Genomic DNA, 13,200 nt, shown 5'->3' with positions numbered 1-13,200 from the left:
CAATTCCTATCATCTATGTTAGACAGTGAATCTCTGCCTTAAACCAGTAGAAAAGTGTCACCATCACACCAAGACAGGAAGGACAAGACAAAGAAGAAGGTCAGGACATGCCCAAATCCCTCCATCTTGTACCCCCTTAAACCCCACTATAAAAACCCCAAAATTCTACTTTTCCACCCTGTGTTTATTCAACTACCACACTACTCAAGCCCTTGTGGCTTCTAATTCCTCATACAAAGTTGGCAGCTTTTTCCATGGGCTAAAATGGAAGCCACAGATGTTTTTGACTTCATGCCAAGGTCTCTGGGCTCCCACAAGGAGGGACATCCTGTCCTGCCATTTCCTTCTCCACAAAGAGAAAATCTCTTCAGGAACACACCCTGAGGCCATTCCACCTCTTCACTGCTGTATCCCAGTGCCCACAGCAGATATTTTCTCCTCAAATTCCCTAAATTCGAAGGGGCTGTGGAGGATGTTTTCCCCTTTTTCATCTGCAGGTGGGCAGCACTTCCCCCACATTCCCAGTTTGGGTGAGGTACGACTTGGATCCAAAGCAGGGGAGGAAAAAATGAGGTTTTCTACAGCTTTTAACCGAAATCCTGCATTTCTCTGCCACTACCTGGCTTTATTAACGACAACACCAAGCATTTGCATCTCATTTTCCAGCCACAGATCTCAAAATGCTTTTCAAACCTTACTGAGGGCCATTAGAGCATCCTGGGCCACTTTATCCCGGAAGGATCATCAGCCTCCCCTTTGCTTCCCTGAGCCTGGAATGGGCTTTGATGGCTGAGAGGAGCATCCTGCCCCACTCCAGGAATGATGACTTGAAAATGGACAGTGGAGCCCTTTTCTGCCACACCGAGCTGTCATTTAAAGTCACTTTCAGGCCCCTCCAGAGTGGTGCCGAGGGGTTTCAGCACAAATGGAAATCAGGCCCGGTGTGGAGGGGAAATTGCTGCCTTTCATTTGGCAGCCAGGCCACCCAGCAGTGCTGAGCTCAGGCAGGGCTTTGTGTTTAACCCCCTAATGAACTGAATTCAGCTCTTAAATGGGGCTCGATTTCTCTCGAGCTGCAGCTGGGTTTTTTTTCCCCCGTCACTGAACTTGTAGCACATCTTGCTGTATTGATTGCTCATGGAGAAGTTTTTTTTTAAAAAAAGATATATTAATAGAAAACCTTATTTGAAAGCCAGATTAAAGATGATCAACACGAGCCTGCCCTGGGGCAGAGGAAGGACTTGGTGAATGCTGGGGCTTTGTTATTGCAACAAAAGTAAATTTCTGTCTAAACCAGAAAAAGCTGCACGTTTCCACCAAATGCAAACCATCTGCCATTAAATTAACAAGGTAAATCTTGAGTGCTTTGATTATTTGGTGAATATCTGCTGCTCCAATATGACTTAATCTAAATGACAGCTTTTTATTTAAGCTTCATAAATAGCCTTATTTTCCAATATTTTTTTCTTTCCCACTGCCTGAGCAGTTGGGGCTCTTCTGGAAGAGCACAAGTGCTGGCCAGCTTCCCTTCCCAGGTGCTCTGAACCTCCTTTTTGTGAGGATGGACCTGCCCTGGGTGCAGGAATTAACCTGGCCTGGGAGCTGCTGGTGGACAAAGTCACTCATATCCTGCTGGTTCTGAGGAGAAGCAGAGGAAAATAAGGAAAAGCTCTTTTGGGGCATTTTATCTGCTTGGCCATGGTTTGTGCCCACAGATCTTTTAGTCCATCCCACAGCTCAGCTTGTTCCCACTCTGGGATGCTCAGATTCCCAATATTCTCCACAAACATTGGGAATCTCTGAATCTCTCCAAACCTGTGCCCAGGTTTGGCTTCTCCAAACCCCAGCACGCCCTCAACGAGCCTGGGGCGGTGTTTAATGAGGAATGAGGTCCTGCCTGGTCTCCTGGGTTTCCCAGGTGGGGATGTCCTTGAGCAAGGACAGGGAGCTCTGCCACCCTCACCCGGGGTGAAATGGGGTCTGTCACATCCAAACCAAGCCAGGGTGATCAGCTGCTAATTAATCACTGTTTATAGCTTTGATAGAACTACAGATGTACTCAGACTTAGCAAAGCTGCTGCAAACAGCTGGGAGAGCTCAGAGCCCCTGGCAGGACCTAAAGGGGTTCCAGAAGAGCTGCAGAGGGACTGGGGACAAGGCCTGGAGGGACAGGACACAGGGAATGGCTCCCAGTGTCAGGGCGTGATGCCTTGAGAAGGATGACCTAGAACAGAGCTAAAAATAAATTTGGGGTTTATTCAAAGCATCTCCTCCATGGATCCACCTTGGGCAGCACCAGAGCCCAGCCAGGGCTGCACCCAAATGAACCAAAATGGCCCCAAAATGCCCGAGCGCTCCCGGGGGCTCTCCCTGGGATCAGTTCTGCTCCATTGGCACCTTGGAGTTCATTGTCCCATTCCAGCTTTAGCCCAGGCAGTCCCACCCTGCTTGTTTTTCTCTCTCCAGCCCACGGTGTTTGTGCTCCTGGGCTGAGATTTGGATCATTTGTCCTTGGTGCCCAGCTGGAGCAGGAATTGTTTTGTGTCCCTGCTCTGTGCACAGAGCTCACCATCCCATAATGTGAAGCTCAGAACTATACACCAAAGCAGCTCAGAATCTGAAAAATATAAAAACGAAACCCTGAGGCATCAAGGCCAGCAATGGATGGGATCTTGGGAATGAGGAATTCCTGGCTGGGCTGGGATTGCCAGAGCAGCTGGGGCTGCCCCTGGATCCCTGGAATGTCCAAGGAAATGTTGGACACTGGGGCTGGAGCAGCCTGGGACAGTGGGAGGTGTCCCTGCCATGGCATTGGAACTGGATGGGATTTAAGGTCCCCTCCCACCCAAACCATTCCAGGATTCTGCAGCCAAGGGCTGAGCAGAGCCATTCAGGCAGAGGACAAGAGTCCAGCTGTGTGTCCCTCTTGGCTGAGTTGATTTTTGGAGGACTAAAACCATGGAAAAAATTGGCATAGCAAACTGTTAAAACACCTTCAAGACCAGCAGGGACCTGCTGACTTCACAGAGATAAAATTCCTGGTTTGATTTAACTGAGCATGAGGAGGTTGTTTTGTTTTATTTTAGAATTTTGGCACGAAAATTTCATCACTTATAAATGGTCCCCAGTCACCTAAAAGCTCCTGTTTTCCCATCAAAGTGATCTCCTGGTGGCTTCCAGAGCTTTTTTTCCCCCCTGTGGAATGTCTGCAGCGAAGCTTTTCCCATGGATCCCCAGCCTCCGCGCTTTCCATGAAATATTTAATGGGATGAGGAAATCAGGCGCTGTTTCCCTGGTCCAGATGCTCATTTCTGGGTTGTTGTGGGAGACAGCACCGGGAATCCGTGCCGGGATCCATCCGTGGGCTCAGCACTTAACTCACCATCACCATTACGTTAATTACCCTCATTCCATCCTTCCTTCCTCCCACCCACCAGCCCGAAAGGCAGGGCATTGACATGGAAATAAGTGCAAAGTTTTCCAATCCCTTTGACAGCCGGGATCCCGCCTGAGTAATGCCAAGAAATCGGGATTTGTGGGAATAGCTCCAAGGTATGAAGTCAAAAACACCTGTGGCTTCTATTTTAGCCCGTGGAAAAAGCTGCCAATTTTGTATGAGGAATTACAAGCCACAAGGGTTTCAGTAGTGGGATGGTTGAATTAACACAGGGTGGAAAAGTAGAATTTTGGGGGTTTTAGAATGTGGTTCAGGGGGGTACAAGATGGAGGGATTTGGGTGTGTCCTGACCTTCTTCTTCTTTGTCTTGTCCTCCATGTCTTGGTGTGATGGTGACACTTTTCTATTGGTTCAGAGTAGAGATTCACTGTCTAACATGGGTGATGGGAATTGGTAAAGAAATTGAAAACATACACATGTAACTTTTGATATAGAAGGAAAACACCACCTGAGAGGGCAGAGCAGAATGTTATGGTGGACTTGCTAGGCTGAGCTGGGCAGGTCAGAGAAAGAATGTTTAGATAAGGAGAAATAAACAACCTTGAAAGCACAGTTGGATGCATTCCAGAAGAGATAACAGGACTGAGATGGGATGAACTCCTCTTGGTTCATCCCATCTCAGTCCCGTTATCTCTCCTGGAGAAAATGATTGGCAAAATTTGGGAGAAGAAAGTCCTCCCTGTTCCTTCTCAGGGGGACGAAGGTGACACCTTGTCCTGCTCCAGAGCGGGGAAATAATTGGTGAAATTACAGGATGGGGACTCAAAATCGCACCCTTGGGTCACTCTGGTCTCACCAGCGCTTCAATTCCTCTGGGATTTGGCGGAATGACTCTGAAATAACCAGGAATTGTGGAGAAATCAGACTGAGTCTGATCACCCTGCTGCTCGTCCCTTTTTCTTTCCCATTCTTCATCCTGAATTTGAGAACTCTTCATCCTTCTCGTGGATGTTCTCATTCCCCACCTTCCTCTGGATTCCCTTGGACAAAATTTATTCTTTGTCTTCCAGACCTCTGGGCTCCTCCTCTTGCTTTGCAAACCAATCTCATAAAAACAAACAGCCTTCAAAAAAAACACTTTTATCTATAATTGATTAATTACATCTATAATTATATCTATAATTGATTATTATAATGGATTTTATCGATGATTATCTATTTTTTGTCCAAAAACAAGATTGCTAAGGATCTGTTTCCCTGTATTTGTTTTCATTATACTTTTACTCCTGGGCATCAGGACACTGATTAACTTCAGGAATTTTATTCCTTTCTCTTCCACTGAGTCCAGCAGACTGGGAGATTTAAGGCTCTTTTGCAAATCCATCCCTTTGAGGCCCAGAGAAATCCTGCAGGGAAGTTTTCAGGGCATTTTTTGGGAAGGTGCAGCTCAGTATCCTGGAGGACTCTGAGGAACAGGGGGATGAGTTTTTGTTTTGCTGTAGGTCGATGGAAGTGTCTACACTGGCCTGTGATATTCCCTGTTTTTAAGGAAAATTTGGTGAAGCACATTGGGAAGAACAAACAGGCAAAAAAATCCTTCCCAGAACTCAGAAGAAGCTGAAAGGACTTTTTACAATCAAGTCATTTTTGAGATAATCTAATTCAGCCCAGGAAATAATAATTCTGAGAAGGGCAAGTTCTGGGAAAGTTACATCATAAATGACTGAAAAGAGGAAAAATTAACACAGAGGAATTTTCCCAGTTGAGGAGCACTGGAACAGCAAATCCTGGACTTTTTAAGGAATCCTTTTTTAGTGAAATTAACTCTGTTCCTAATCCTGTGTTGGGATCCTGCTCTTCATTCTCCCTGCATAATTTTACTTCCTTCAGTGAAAAAAAAAGAAAAATCTTATTAGTAAAAAACACCTGATATTTGGAGGTTTTTTTAATGAACCAATTTGTTTTGGGTGGTTTTCAAGCCTTTTCCAGACTGCAAAGTTCTTCAAGAAAAGTGTGGATCAACCAAACCTTCCAGGATGGAGCTCGAACCTCTTAAGCTGCCCCTCTGTTTTATTTAACATATTCCTTTTCCCCTTGCCCAATAATCCTTTTTTTTTTTTTCCCAAGGTTGCATCTTTGCAGAAAACCAGAAAACAAACCCACTTTTTGGAGGAGTTATTGCCTTTTTTAAAGCGCTAATTTCCTGGGGAAATTTATGCCCGGCAGCAGCGGAGGAGCTCGGCAGGCAGCGCTAACGAGACAATTCATTAAGTGCCGAGTGTACACACGCCGTAAAAAACATTAATTCCACAAATGAAAAACTAATAGAGTGTTTAGGCTGCTGTTTATCACCAGTGACAGGCTGGGCTCTGCTCATCATTAGTGTTTACCCAGCTGATGGGGGCTGCAGCTCCTCCTTGCCACCTCAAAGGTCGGGATGCTTTTTTCCAGCTTTGCCCCTGTGGGAATCCAGAGCTTCCCTCAGGCTGCCCTGGCAGGGCTGGGACCCTGGCAGGGGTCAGGAACCCCCTGGACAGAGCCCCCAGAGACACTGGCTGTGATCTCTGTCCATGGAAAAGAGTTTTCCATCTTACAGGATGAATTACCAGCTCTGAGTGTTTGATATGAGTAATAATTAAGTGTGGCACGGGTGCAAAAGTAAAATTTTAGGATTCTAGATGAGGGGTTCAAAGGGGACAAGATGGAGGAAATTGGGTGTGTCTTGTCCTTTTTCTCCTCCTTCATGCCCTCCATGTTTCACTGTGGTGTTGGCATTTTTCTGTTGGTTCAGGCTGGGGACACACTGTTCAACGTAGGTGACAGATATTGGCACGTTATTGTAAATCCAGCACAGGTAGTTTGTGGTATTTAATGTTTGTACCATCCCACTGAGGGCAGAGCCCCACACGCTGCCCTGCAGGACAGAGCTGCGGCAGGGCAGCAGAACATGTTAGAGATAAACAGAATAAACAACCTTGAAACCAGCACAGACCAATTATGGCTTCTTCTTTGGCAGTGGGGCTGAAAGACAGAGACTTTCTACAATCTCAGAATCATCAATACCCACAGATTCCGACATGCCCCTTCTCCTGCACTTGGATTTTAAGCTCACAGGAAGTTCTCAATGCCATCCCTTCATTTTTGTCTTCTTGCTTTCCTTTTCCTTCTTTCTTGCTTTTTTTTTTTTTTTTTTTTTCCCTTCCCTGTGTCCCTGTCAGAAGCTCGAGGAGATTTGGAATGGGAAATCCTTAAGTTTCCTCCAGCGCATCCCTGATTTTTCTCTGAGAAAACAGGACTCATTAGTGGAAATTTGCTCGGAGATTTATTAATGAGCAGCTGTCCCTGAGCTCGTTTCCTCTTCGTTTCTGTTTGTCCTACAAGTGTAGCATCATCCCTTTGGCACCAGTGAGTGCCCTTGACACAGATCCGTGTAAAAGGTGAATTCCCAGTAAAATGCTGGGAATTTGGACAATTTAGACATCCCAAATCCAGGTGTGAGGTGCCAGATGCCTTGAAGTTTGGACTGATGGCCTTTAAAGTTCCCTCCCAACATTCTTGGTTCCTTCCATCCCATGATCTTGGAAGTCTTGGGGGAAATCATTCCTTTGAGTGTTTAATTTACCTGGATTTAATCCCTACAAAAGAGAACAATTTAGGTAAAAAGCAATAATATCTGGGTGAATAGTTGAAGTATTTGTTAATATCTATGAGGCCCAAATATTCACACCTCAGAGAAGAAGCACAGGGAAGATGTCAACCTCAAAATCCAGCTTTGCATCCTGAATTCCCATCACTCTGAAATGAATCCTGTGGGAAAATCAAAATCAAAATCCAGCTCCAGCTTTTATGGCTCTTTACAGTCCTTTCCTAGAGAGCAGGAATTCCCAAATGGAGCAATTTAGAAGAAGGCAGTGACTGATCTGTACCTCAAAGTCCCTTTTTGGTGGGGCATGGGCACCTTGGTGACATTCCTGTCCCCTCACCAGCAGCACCTTTCCCTTTCCCAGCTGAGTCCCAGAGGGACAGACCATGCCTTAACACAGAGGTGGCTTTTAAATAGTGAAATATTTTTAAATTAAGATTTTTTTATGCTTTTTGGGTGTGGAAGTCAGAGGTTTCCTGGCAGAAATCGCTCTGAAATAAGTGCTTGATGTTGGATCCGATGTTCACACCCTACTCCTTTAAAAAATAATCACATCTCCAATTCTGCTTGGCTTCACTCAAAGCTTTTTCCTTGAAATACCAGATATTCTCCTTTTTGAAGGTGTTTTAGTAGCGATTTTGTGTCCTTGTGGTGTCATCTCCTCATGGTGCTAAAAGCTGTGGGAACAAGGAGGCCCTGCTAGAATGGCAGTGATGGATAAAATCTCATTATCCAGGTTTTCACCTGCTGGGAACTCAAGCACTGAAAGCAAAAGTGGTGCCTGAGATCCCCAGGAAAGTCTCCAGCAGAGAGAAGAGTTAACCCTGACTCTCCAAAGGCTTAACCCAGCACCTACCCAGTGACAAATTCCCTTTTCCCTGTGTTTTTTGGAGTTGCCTCTTCTGGAGAAAAAAGGAGGGAAAAATTCAAATTTAAGGAGCTGTGAATTGGTCCTTAAATTCAGCAGGAGTTTCTTGCTGCATCTCAGTCCCAAAGTAGAGGGATTTTCCCCCAGCAGAGCTGTAAAATGTCTCTGTGAGCCTTTCCTTTCCCCCATAGAGGAAATTCGGGAACGCTGTGCAAACCCTGAGCATTTTGGAGGTTCCTTCCTTGTTGGAATCTGTGGTATTGATGATCCCAAAATTGTAGAAATTCTCTGTCTGTCAGCCCCACTGCCAAAGAAGAAGTTGTAATTAATCTGTGCTGGTTTCAAGGTTGTTTATTCTGTTTATCTCTAACATGTTCTGCTGCCCTGCCGCAGCTCTGTCCTGCAGGGCAGCGTGTGGGGCTCTGCCCTCAGTGGGATGGTACAAACATTAAATACCACAAACTACCTGTGCTGGATTTACAATAACGTGCCAATATCTGTCACCTACGTTGGACAGTGTGTCCCCAGCCTGAACCAACAGAAAAATGCCAACACCACAGTGAAACATGGAGGGCATGAAGAAGGAGAAAAAGGACAAGACACACCCAATTTTCTCCATCTTGTGCCCTTTGGACCCCTTATCTAGAATCCTAAAATTTTACTTTTGCACCCGTGCCACACTTAATTATTACTGATATCAAACACTCAGAGCTGGTAATTCATCCTGTAAGATTGAAAACTCTTTTTCATGGACAGAGATCACAGACAGTGTCTCTGGGGGCTCTGTCCAGGGGGGTTCCTGACCCCTGCCAGGGTCCCAGACCTGCCAGGGCAGCCAGAGGGAAACTCTGGATTCCCACACTTCCTCAGGTTCAGGTTTGTCTCCTTGATTTGAATTTGCTCCAGGTGCTGTTAAAGCCCTGGGATGTGGCAGTGGTCACTCTGCTGACACCTGAGTGGCTCCAGGGGGTTTTGTTCAATATTCCAGAGGTCTGGAAGTCTGCATCCATCCATTTTCAACCTGCCAGCAGTGGAACTGCAGAGTGACAGAAATCCGGGTGACAAGGCCTGTGCTGAGTTCATTTTCTCAGTTTTGCTGAAATGAAACATTCCTTTTCCTCTGAGGGAGAGGACTCGGCTGTGATTTCAGCCAGGGAGGAGAAATCCCGAACAAAACTGGGATTTTTATCCAGCAGCATGGAAAATTCACCTTCAAATTCAAGGCTCCAGGATGACAGGGGCCACTGGAGCAGGACATTGGCCAGGGGCTTGTGGTGGCCAGGTGGGCTGATGCTCAGCTGAGTGGAAATGGGTTAGGAAGGAGGAGAAGGGGAAGAAGAATTGGATGGCTGGTCTGTTTTGCCAGGATTCCAGGTTTTTTTCCCCCTTTTCCCAGCATTTCAGCAGAGATCCCTCTCTTTTTCAGAGTGTGGTGGATCCACAGCCACAGGAAGGCTCAGCCTTTTGCCCAAAGAGATGCCCAACTCCACAGCCAGCTCCAAATGGGCATTTTCTACTCAAAGCCCTTCAATAATTTAGGCTCTGATTATTTTTTGCTGCTCCACCTCATTTGTTGGCTTCGTGCTGCCAAGGATGATGGAGTAAAACTATCTGGAGTGAGACTTAAAAGAATGGGATTTTTCTCTTCTGGATGTCCAGAGAAGAAAGGAAAATTGATGGGCTCTGAAAGGCTTCCTTTGAGCTCCAAAAGCCAAAAAAACACAGGAGAAATTCAGATTCACCCCCCACAAAAACCCCACCTGAGCCTCCTCCCTGCCAGGGGGCCCCAGAAGGATTTGAGTGCTTTAAACAGGGAGCAGATTGTGCCCATCTCCCTCCTCCCCTTATCTCCACTGACAAATATAATTACAGCTTCACTTAAAGTGCTGCAAGTGAATTGTGGAGAGGAGAAAAATGGTGTGTGCATCTGCCTGCAGCAGGAAGGAGCTGACTCCTGCTTTTCTGTGATGGCTCCATCCATCTCCAGCACTTCCAGGGTGGCATCTCCAGACAGAGCTGGCTCTGCTAAACAGAGATGATTCCTGCACCAAGGGCATCTCCAGGAGGATAAAAACTTCTCAAAATGCAGGATTTTGGGGCTTAAAAAAATTATGTTTTTTATGCATGGTACAGGTGGGGTTTTCTGCTTTCCTGTCAGCAGGTATCCCTAAACCTGACCCTGAGCTGGAGTCCTGCCACCCTCCAGGGTCACTTGGAGGACAAACAGCTCCCCCCAAGTGCCTCCTGAGAGTCCTGGGATAATCTGGATTTAGAGGTTGTGTAAATCAGCCCCTCACCCCCTCGCTGATAATTTAATTTTCTTGGTGGGACAGAGCTCAGTGAGCAGAGAGGGGCTGGGAGGAGTCTCAGGGAAGGGGAATCCTCATCATTCCCACCCCATCCAGACTGGATTGTCACCCTCATTTCCCTCTTTATTCCCCTTTCACACCCCAGGCCAGCTCATCATTTCCAGCAGTATTTGCCAGGCTGGGAATTTCTCGGTGTTCCTTGGTTCAAAAAAAATTACTTCCTGAATTTTGCTGTGACCTCAGGAGTTGCTGAGAGGGGTTAATTCCTGGAGTTAATTCCTGGAGTTAATTCCTGGAGTTAATTCCTGGAGTTAATTCCTGGAGTTTATTCATGGAATGGGAAGGGAAGGGACCTCAAGGATCATCTCATTCCAACCTTCCACTGTCCCAGGCTGCTCCAAGCCCTGTCCAGCCTGGCCTTGGACACTTCCAGGGATCCAGGGACAGCTCCAGCTCCTCTGGGCATCAAAAATCTACTTCCACATTCTGTGATTTCCACACTTAATTGTACAATTCCATCCTGTTTAGTCACCTCTGCTTTAATTTGTTTTGCACAAAAAACAATTGGGGTTTTTATCCCCTCATTTTGCTTTTTTGGTTTTTTTCTCTTTTCAGGCTGGGTCTGAGGGTATAATTTTAGGCTGATTGTTTTTAGTGTTTAATCCAAAGTTCCCCTCCCAAAGCAGGGTTGTGGCTGTACAAAAGTCATATTTCTTTAAATCAGCATCACTCCAAATGGAATTTGATTGTCAGCAGCTCCTTGGGAATGCACAGATCCTCCCTGTGCAGGGCTGTGTTGGATCTGGGAAGGGTCTGGAGCAGCTGAGGGAGGTGGGAAAGGGGCTCAGCCTGGAGAAAATGATCCTGTGATTGATGGAGAACTCCATGAGGGAAAAGAATAATGTTGCGATGTTAAGAAGCAAATATAAACCATCAGTGAATAAGGTTAGGCTAGAAATTCAGTCCCAAACTTTACCTTCCCTGTTACAGAAGTGTTTTGAAGGAGCCAGCAAGGGTAGAAATCATTTATATGGCACAGGAATCTCTGCTTGAGGCCATGGGACACAGGGATTGTGGGGATGGGGCTTGGAGATCCAGGAGATTTCTTCACAATCCCATTATTTAATTGAGGAGGTTCAGGGCTCAGCCCTGGGATAGAATACAAGGGGTGAAGTGATGGAGTTGGAGCTGCTCTGGTGGCTGGGGTAAAATCCCAGAAGGTTTTTCAAGGTGGTCTCAGTGGGAAGGAAACCATCCATGAGCAGCTCATGGGTGTTGCCTGTGGTTCAATTCCTTTTTAGTGCCCCAAGGGATGAAGTTATGGAGTTAGACCTGCACTCATGGCTGGGATAAAATCCCAGAAGTTTTTTTCAAGGTGGTCTCAGTGGGAAGGAAATGATCCATGAGCATGTTGCCTGTGGTTTCATTGCTTTTAACTGGCCAAGAGTTGTGCTTAAGGAACAAAACCAAAGCAAGGCTCCTCTGAAGCAATGGGGACTCACCTGAGGGACACTGTGGTGACCAAAAAGGACCCTCCCACCTGTGGATGCCTTGGCTCCCAGAGGGAGATAAACACTCCTGGACTCTGCAGCCACAGGAATTCTCAGCCCAGAGCAGTCTCTTCCCAGGAAAATGTCTCCTGGTGGTTGGTGAAACCCCTCAGATCCACCTGGGGGTTCAACCCATTGCAGGAGCACTTTGCTTCTTGATCCACTCCTGAATCAGAGGCAGAAGGAACACCCAGAGCTGGGATGGGAGCACACAGGAGGCTCTGGATGGGATGGAGAACGTTCCAAATTTAACTCTTCTCTCTTGGCAGCCACGTCCCCAGGCCAGGACAGCCATGGCAGCCTGGAACACCTCCCTGCATCCGAGCAGATCCTGCAGAGCCTGAGTGAGCTGGCCAGGTCCTTCCAGGAGATGGCCGATCGCTGCCTGCTGGTGCTGCACTTGGAAGTCAGGTAAAAACCTGGGATTTGGGGATGGAGTGGGATCTTGGAAGGCTGAGGTGAAGATCGTGTCCAGAGGAGACAAATAAACTTGTCCACAATAGCATCAAAGGTTAGTCCAGGAACCCCAGATGTCCAAATTGTGGGTGGCCAAATGTGGGATGGAGGCAGGGTACCAAAAGTGAAATTTCCTAGGGAGGTTTGTATCTTAACTAAAAGAGAATTTAGGACGAAATTCCTTAATGTTGGTGTGGTGAGGCCCTACCAGAGCAGCTGGGGCTGCCCCTAAGTGTCCAAGGCCAGGCTGGACAGGGCTTGGAGCAGCCTGGGATAGTGGGAGGTGTCCCTGCCCTTGTGGCACTGGATGATCTTGCAGGTCCCTCCAACCCAATCCACTCTGAGATTCCAAGATTGTGGTTCAGAGACCAGGAAAAATGTGATTTTCAGGGACTTTGTCCCTCCAAAAGAACACAATGGTGTTTTCACCATCTAACAGGTGTCTCCACAGTTTGGTGGGGGTTTTTTTTGGGATTGCAAATAGGAGCTTCTCCTCCTACTTTTTCAGACAGTAACAGGAACAGGGGAAGCAGCTGGATTGTTTTAAGGGCTGGGTAATTTCATGAAGTCTCTGCCTTCACATGCAAAGGTCAAAGGCAGCAAATCCCTTTCTTCAGGCTGCCAGCTGCCCACTCCAGGCATGAGAAGATGCTTTTCCCTGGAGAACTGTTTAGGCCTGGTGTATTCTCATTGCTTCCCTTGGCTCTGAGGCATCAGATAGAAGGGGAATGTCAGAGATTTGATGGATCATCAGTTTGTTCTTTGGTGACGCATGCCAAGCCACGTCGTGTCCCCGTGTGCTCCGCTGGAGTCGGCGTGGAGCTCTGAAAAAAAAAATCCACATTAATTCTTGTCAGCACTCCTTCATCCTGCCATCCATCACCTGCTGGGCTTGGGAGGATTTGAGGAAAAGGTGGTGGAAGGATGGAAATGGAGCAGTTTTTCAGCTGGGCTGAAGTAACCCAGACTCATGCGAT

General features: G+C 46.8%; 1 protein-coding gene across 3 annotated transcripts in view; it reads left to right on the top strand.

Moving 5' to 3' along the window:
• The window catches only part of EXOC4 (exocyst complex component 4), a 318,257-nt gene that overhangs the window by 278,461 nt on the left and 26,596 nt on the right, over nucleotides 1–13,200 (top strand). For all 3 annotated transcript variants that reach the window (XM_072918507.1, XM_072918496.1, XM_072918499.1), the window contains one exon: nucleotides 12,037–12,178. In XM_072918507.1, the coding sequence (XP_072774608.1) occupies nucleotides 12,037–12,178 (142 nt within the window). The remainder of the gene's footprint in view (nucleotides 1–12,036; nucleotides 12,179–13,200) is intronic.

Source organism: Taeniopygia guttata, chromosome 1A (genome assembly GCF_048771995.1).
Source record: "Taeniopygia guttata chromosome 1A, bTaeGut7.mat, whole genome shotgun sequence".
Taxonomy (NCBI): Eukaryota; Metazoa; Chordata; class Aves; order Passeriformes; family Estrildidae; genus Taeniopygia; species Taeniopygia guttata.
The sequence above is the reverse complement of the archived record's forward strand: the minus strand, read 5'-3'. Positions and strand labels throughout refer to the sequence as shown.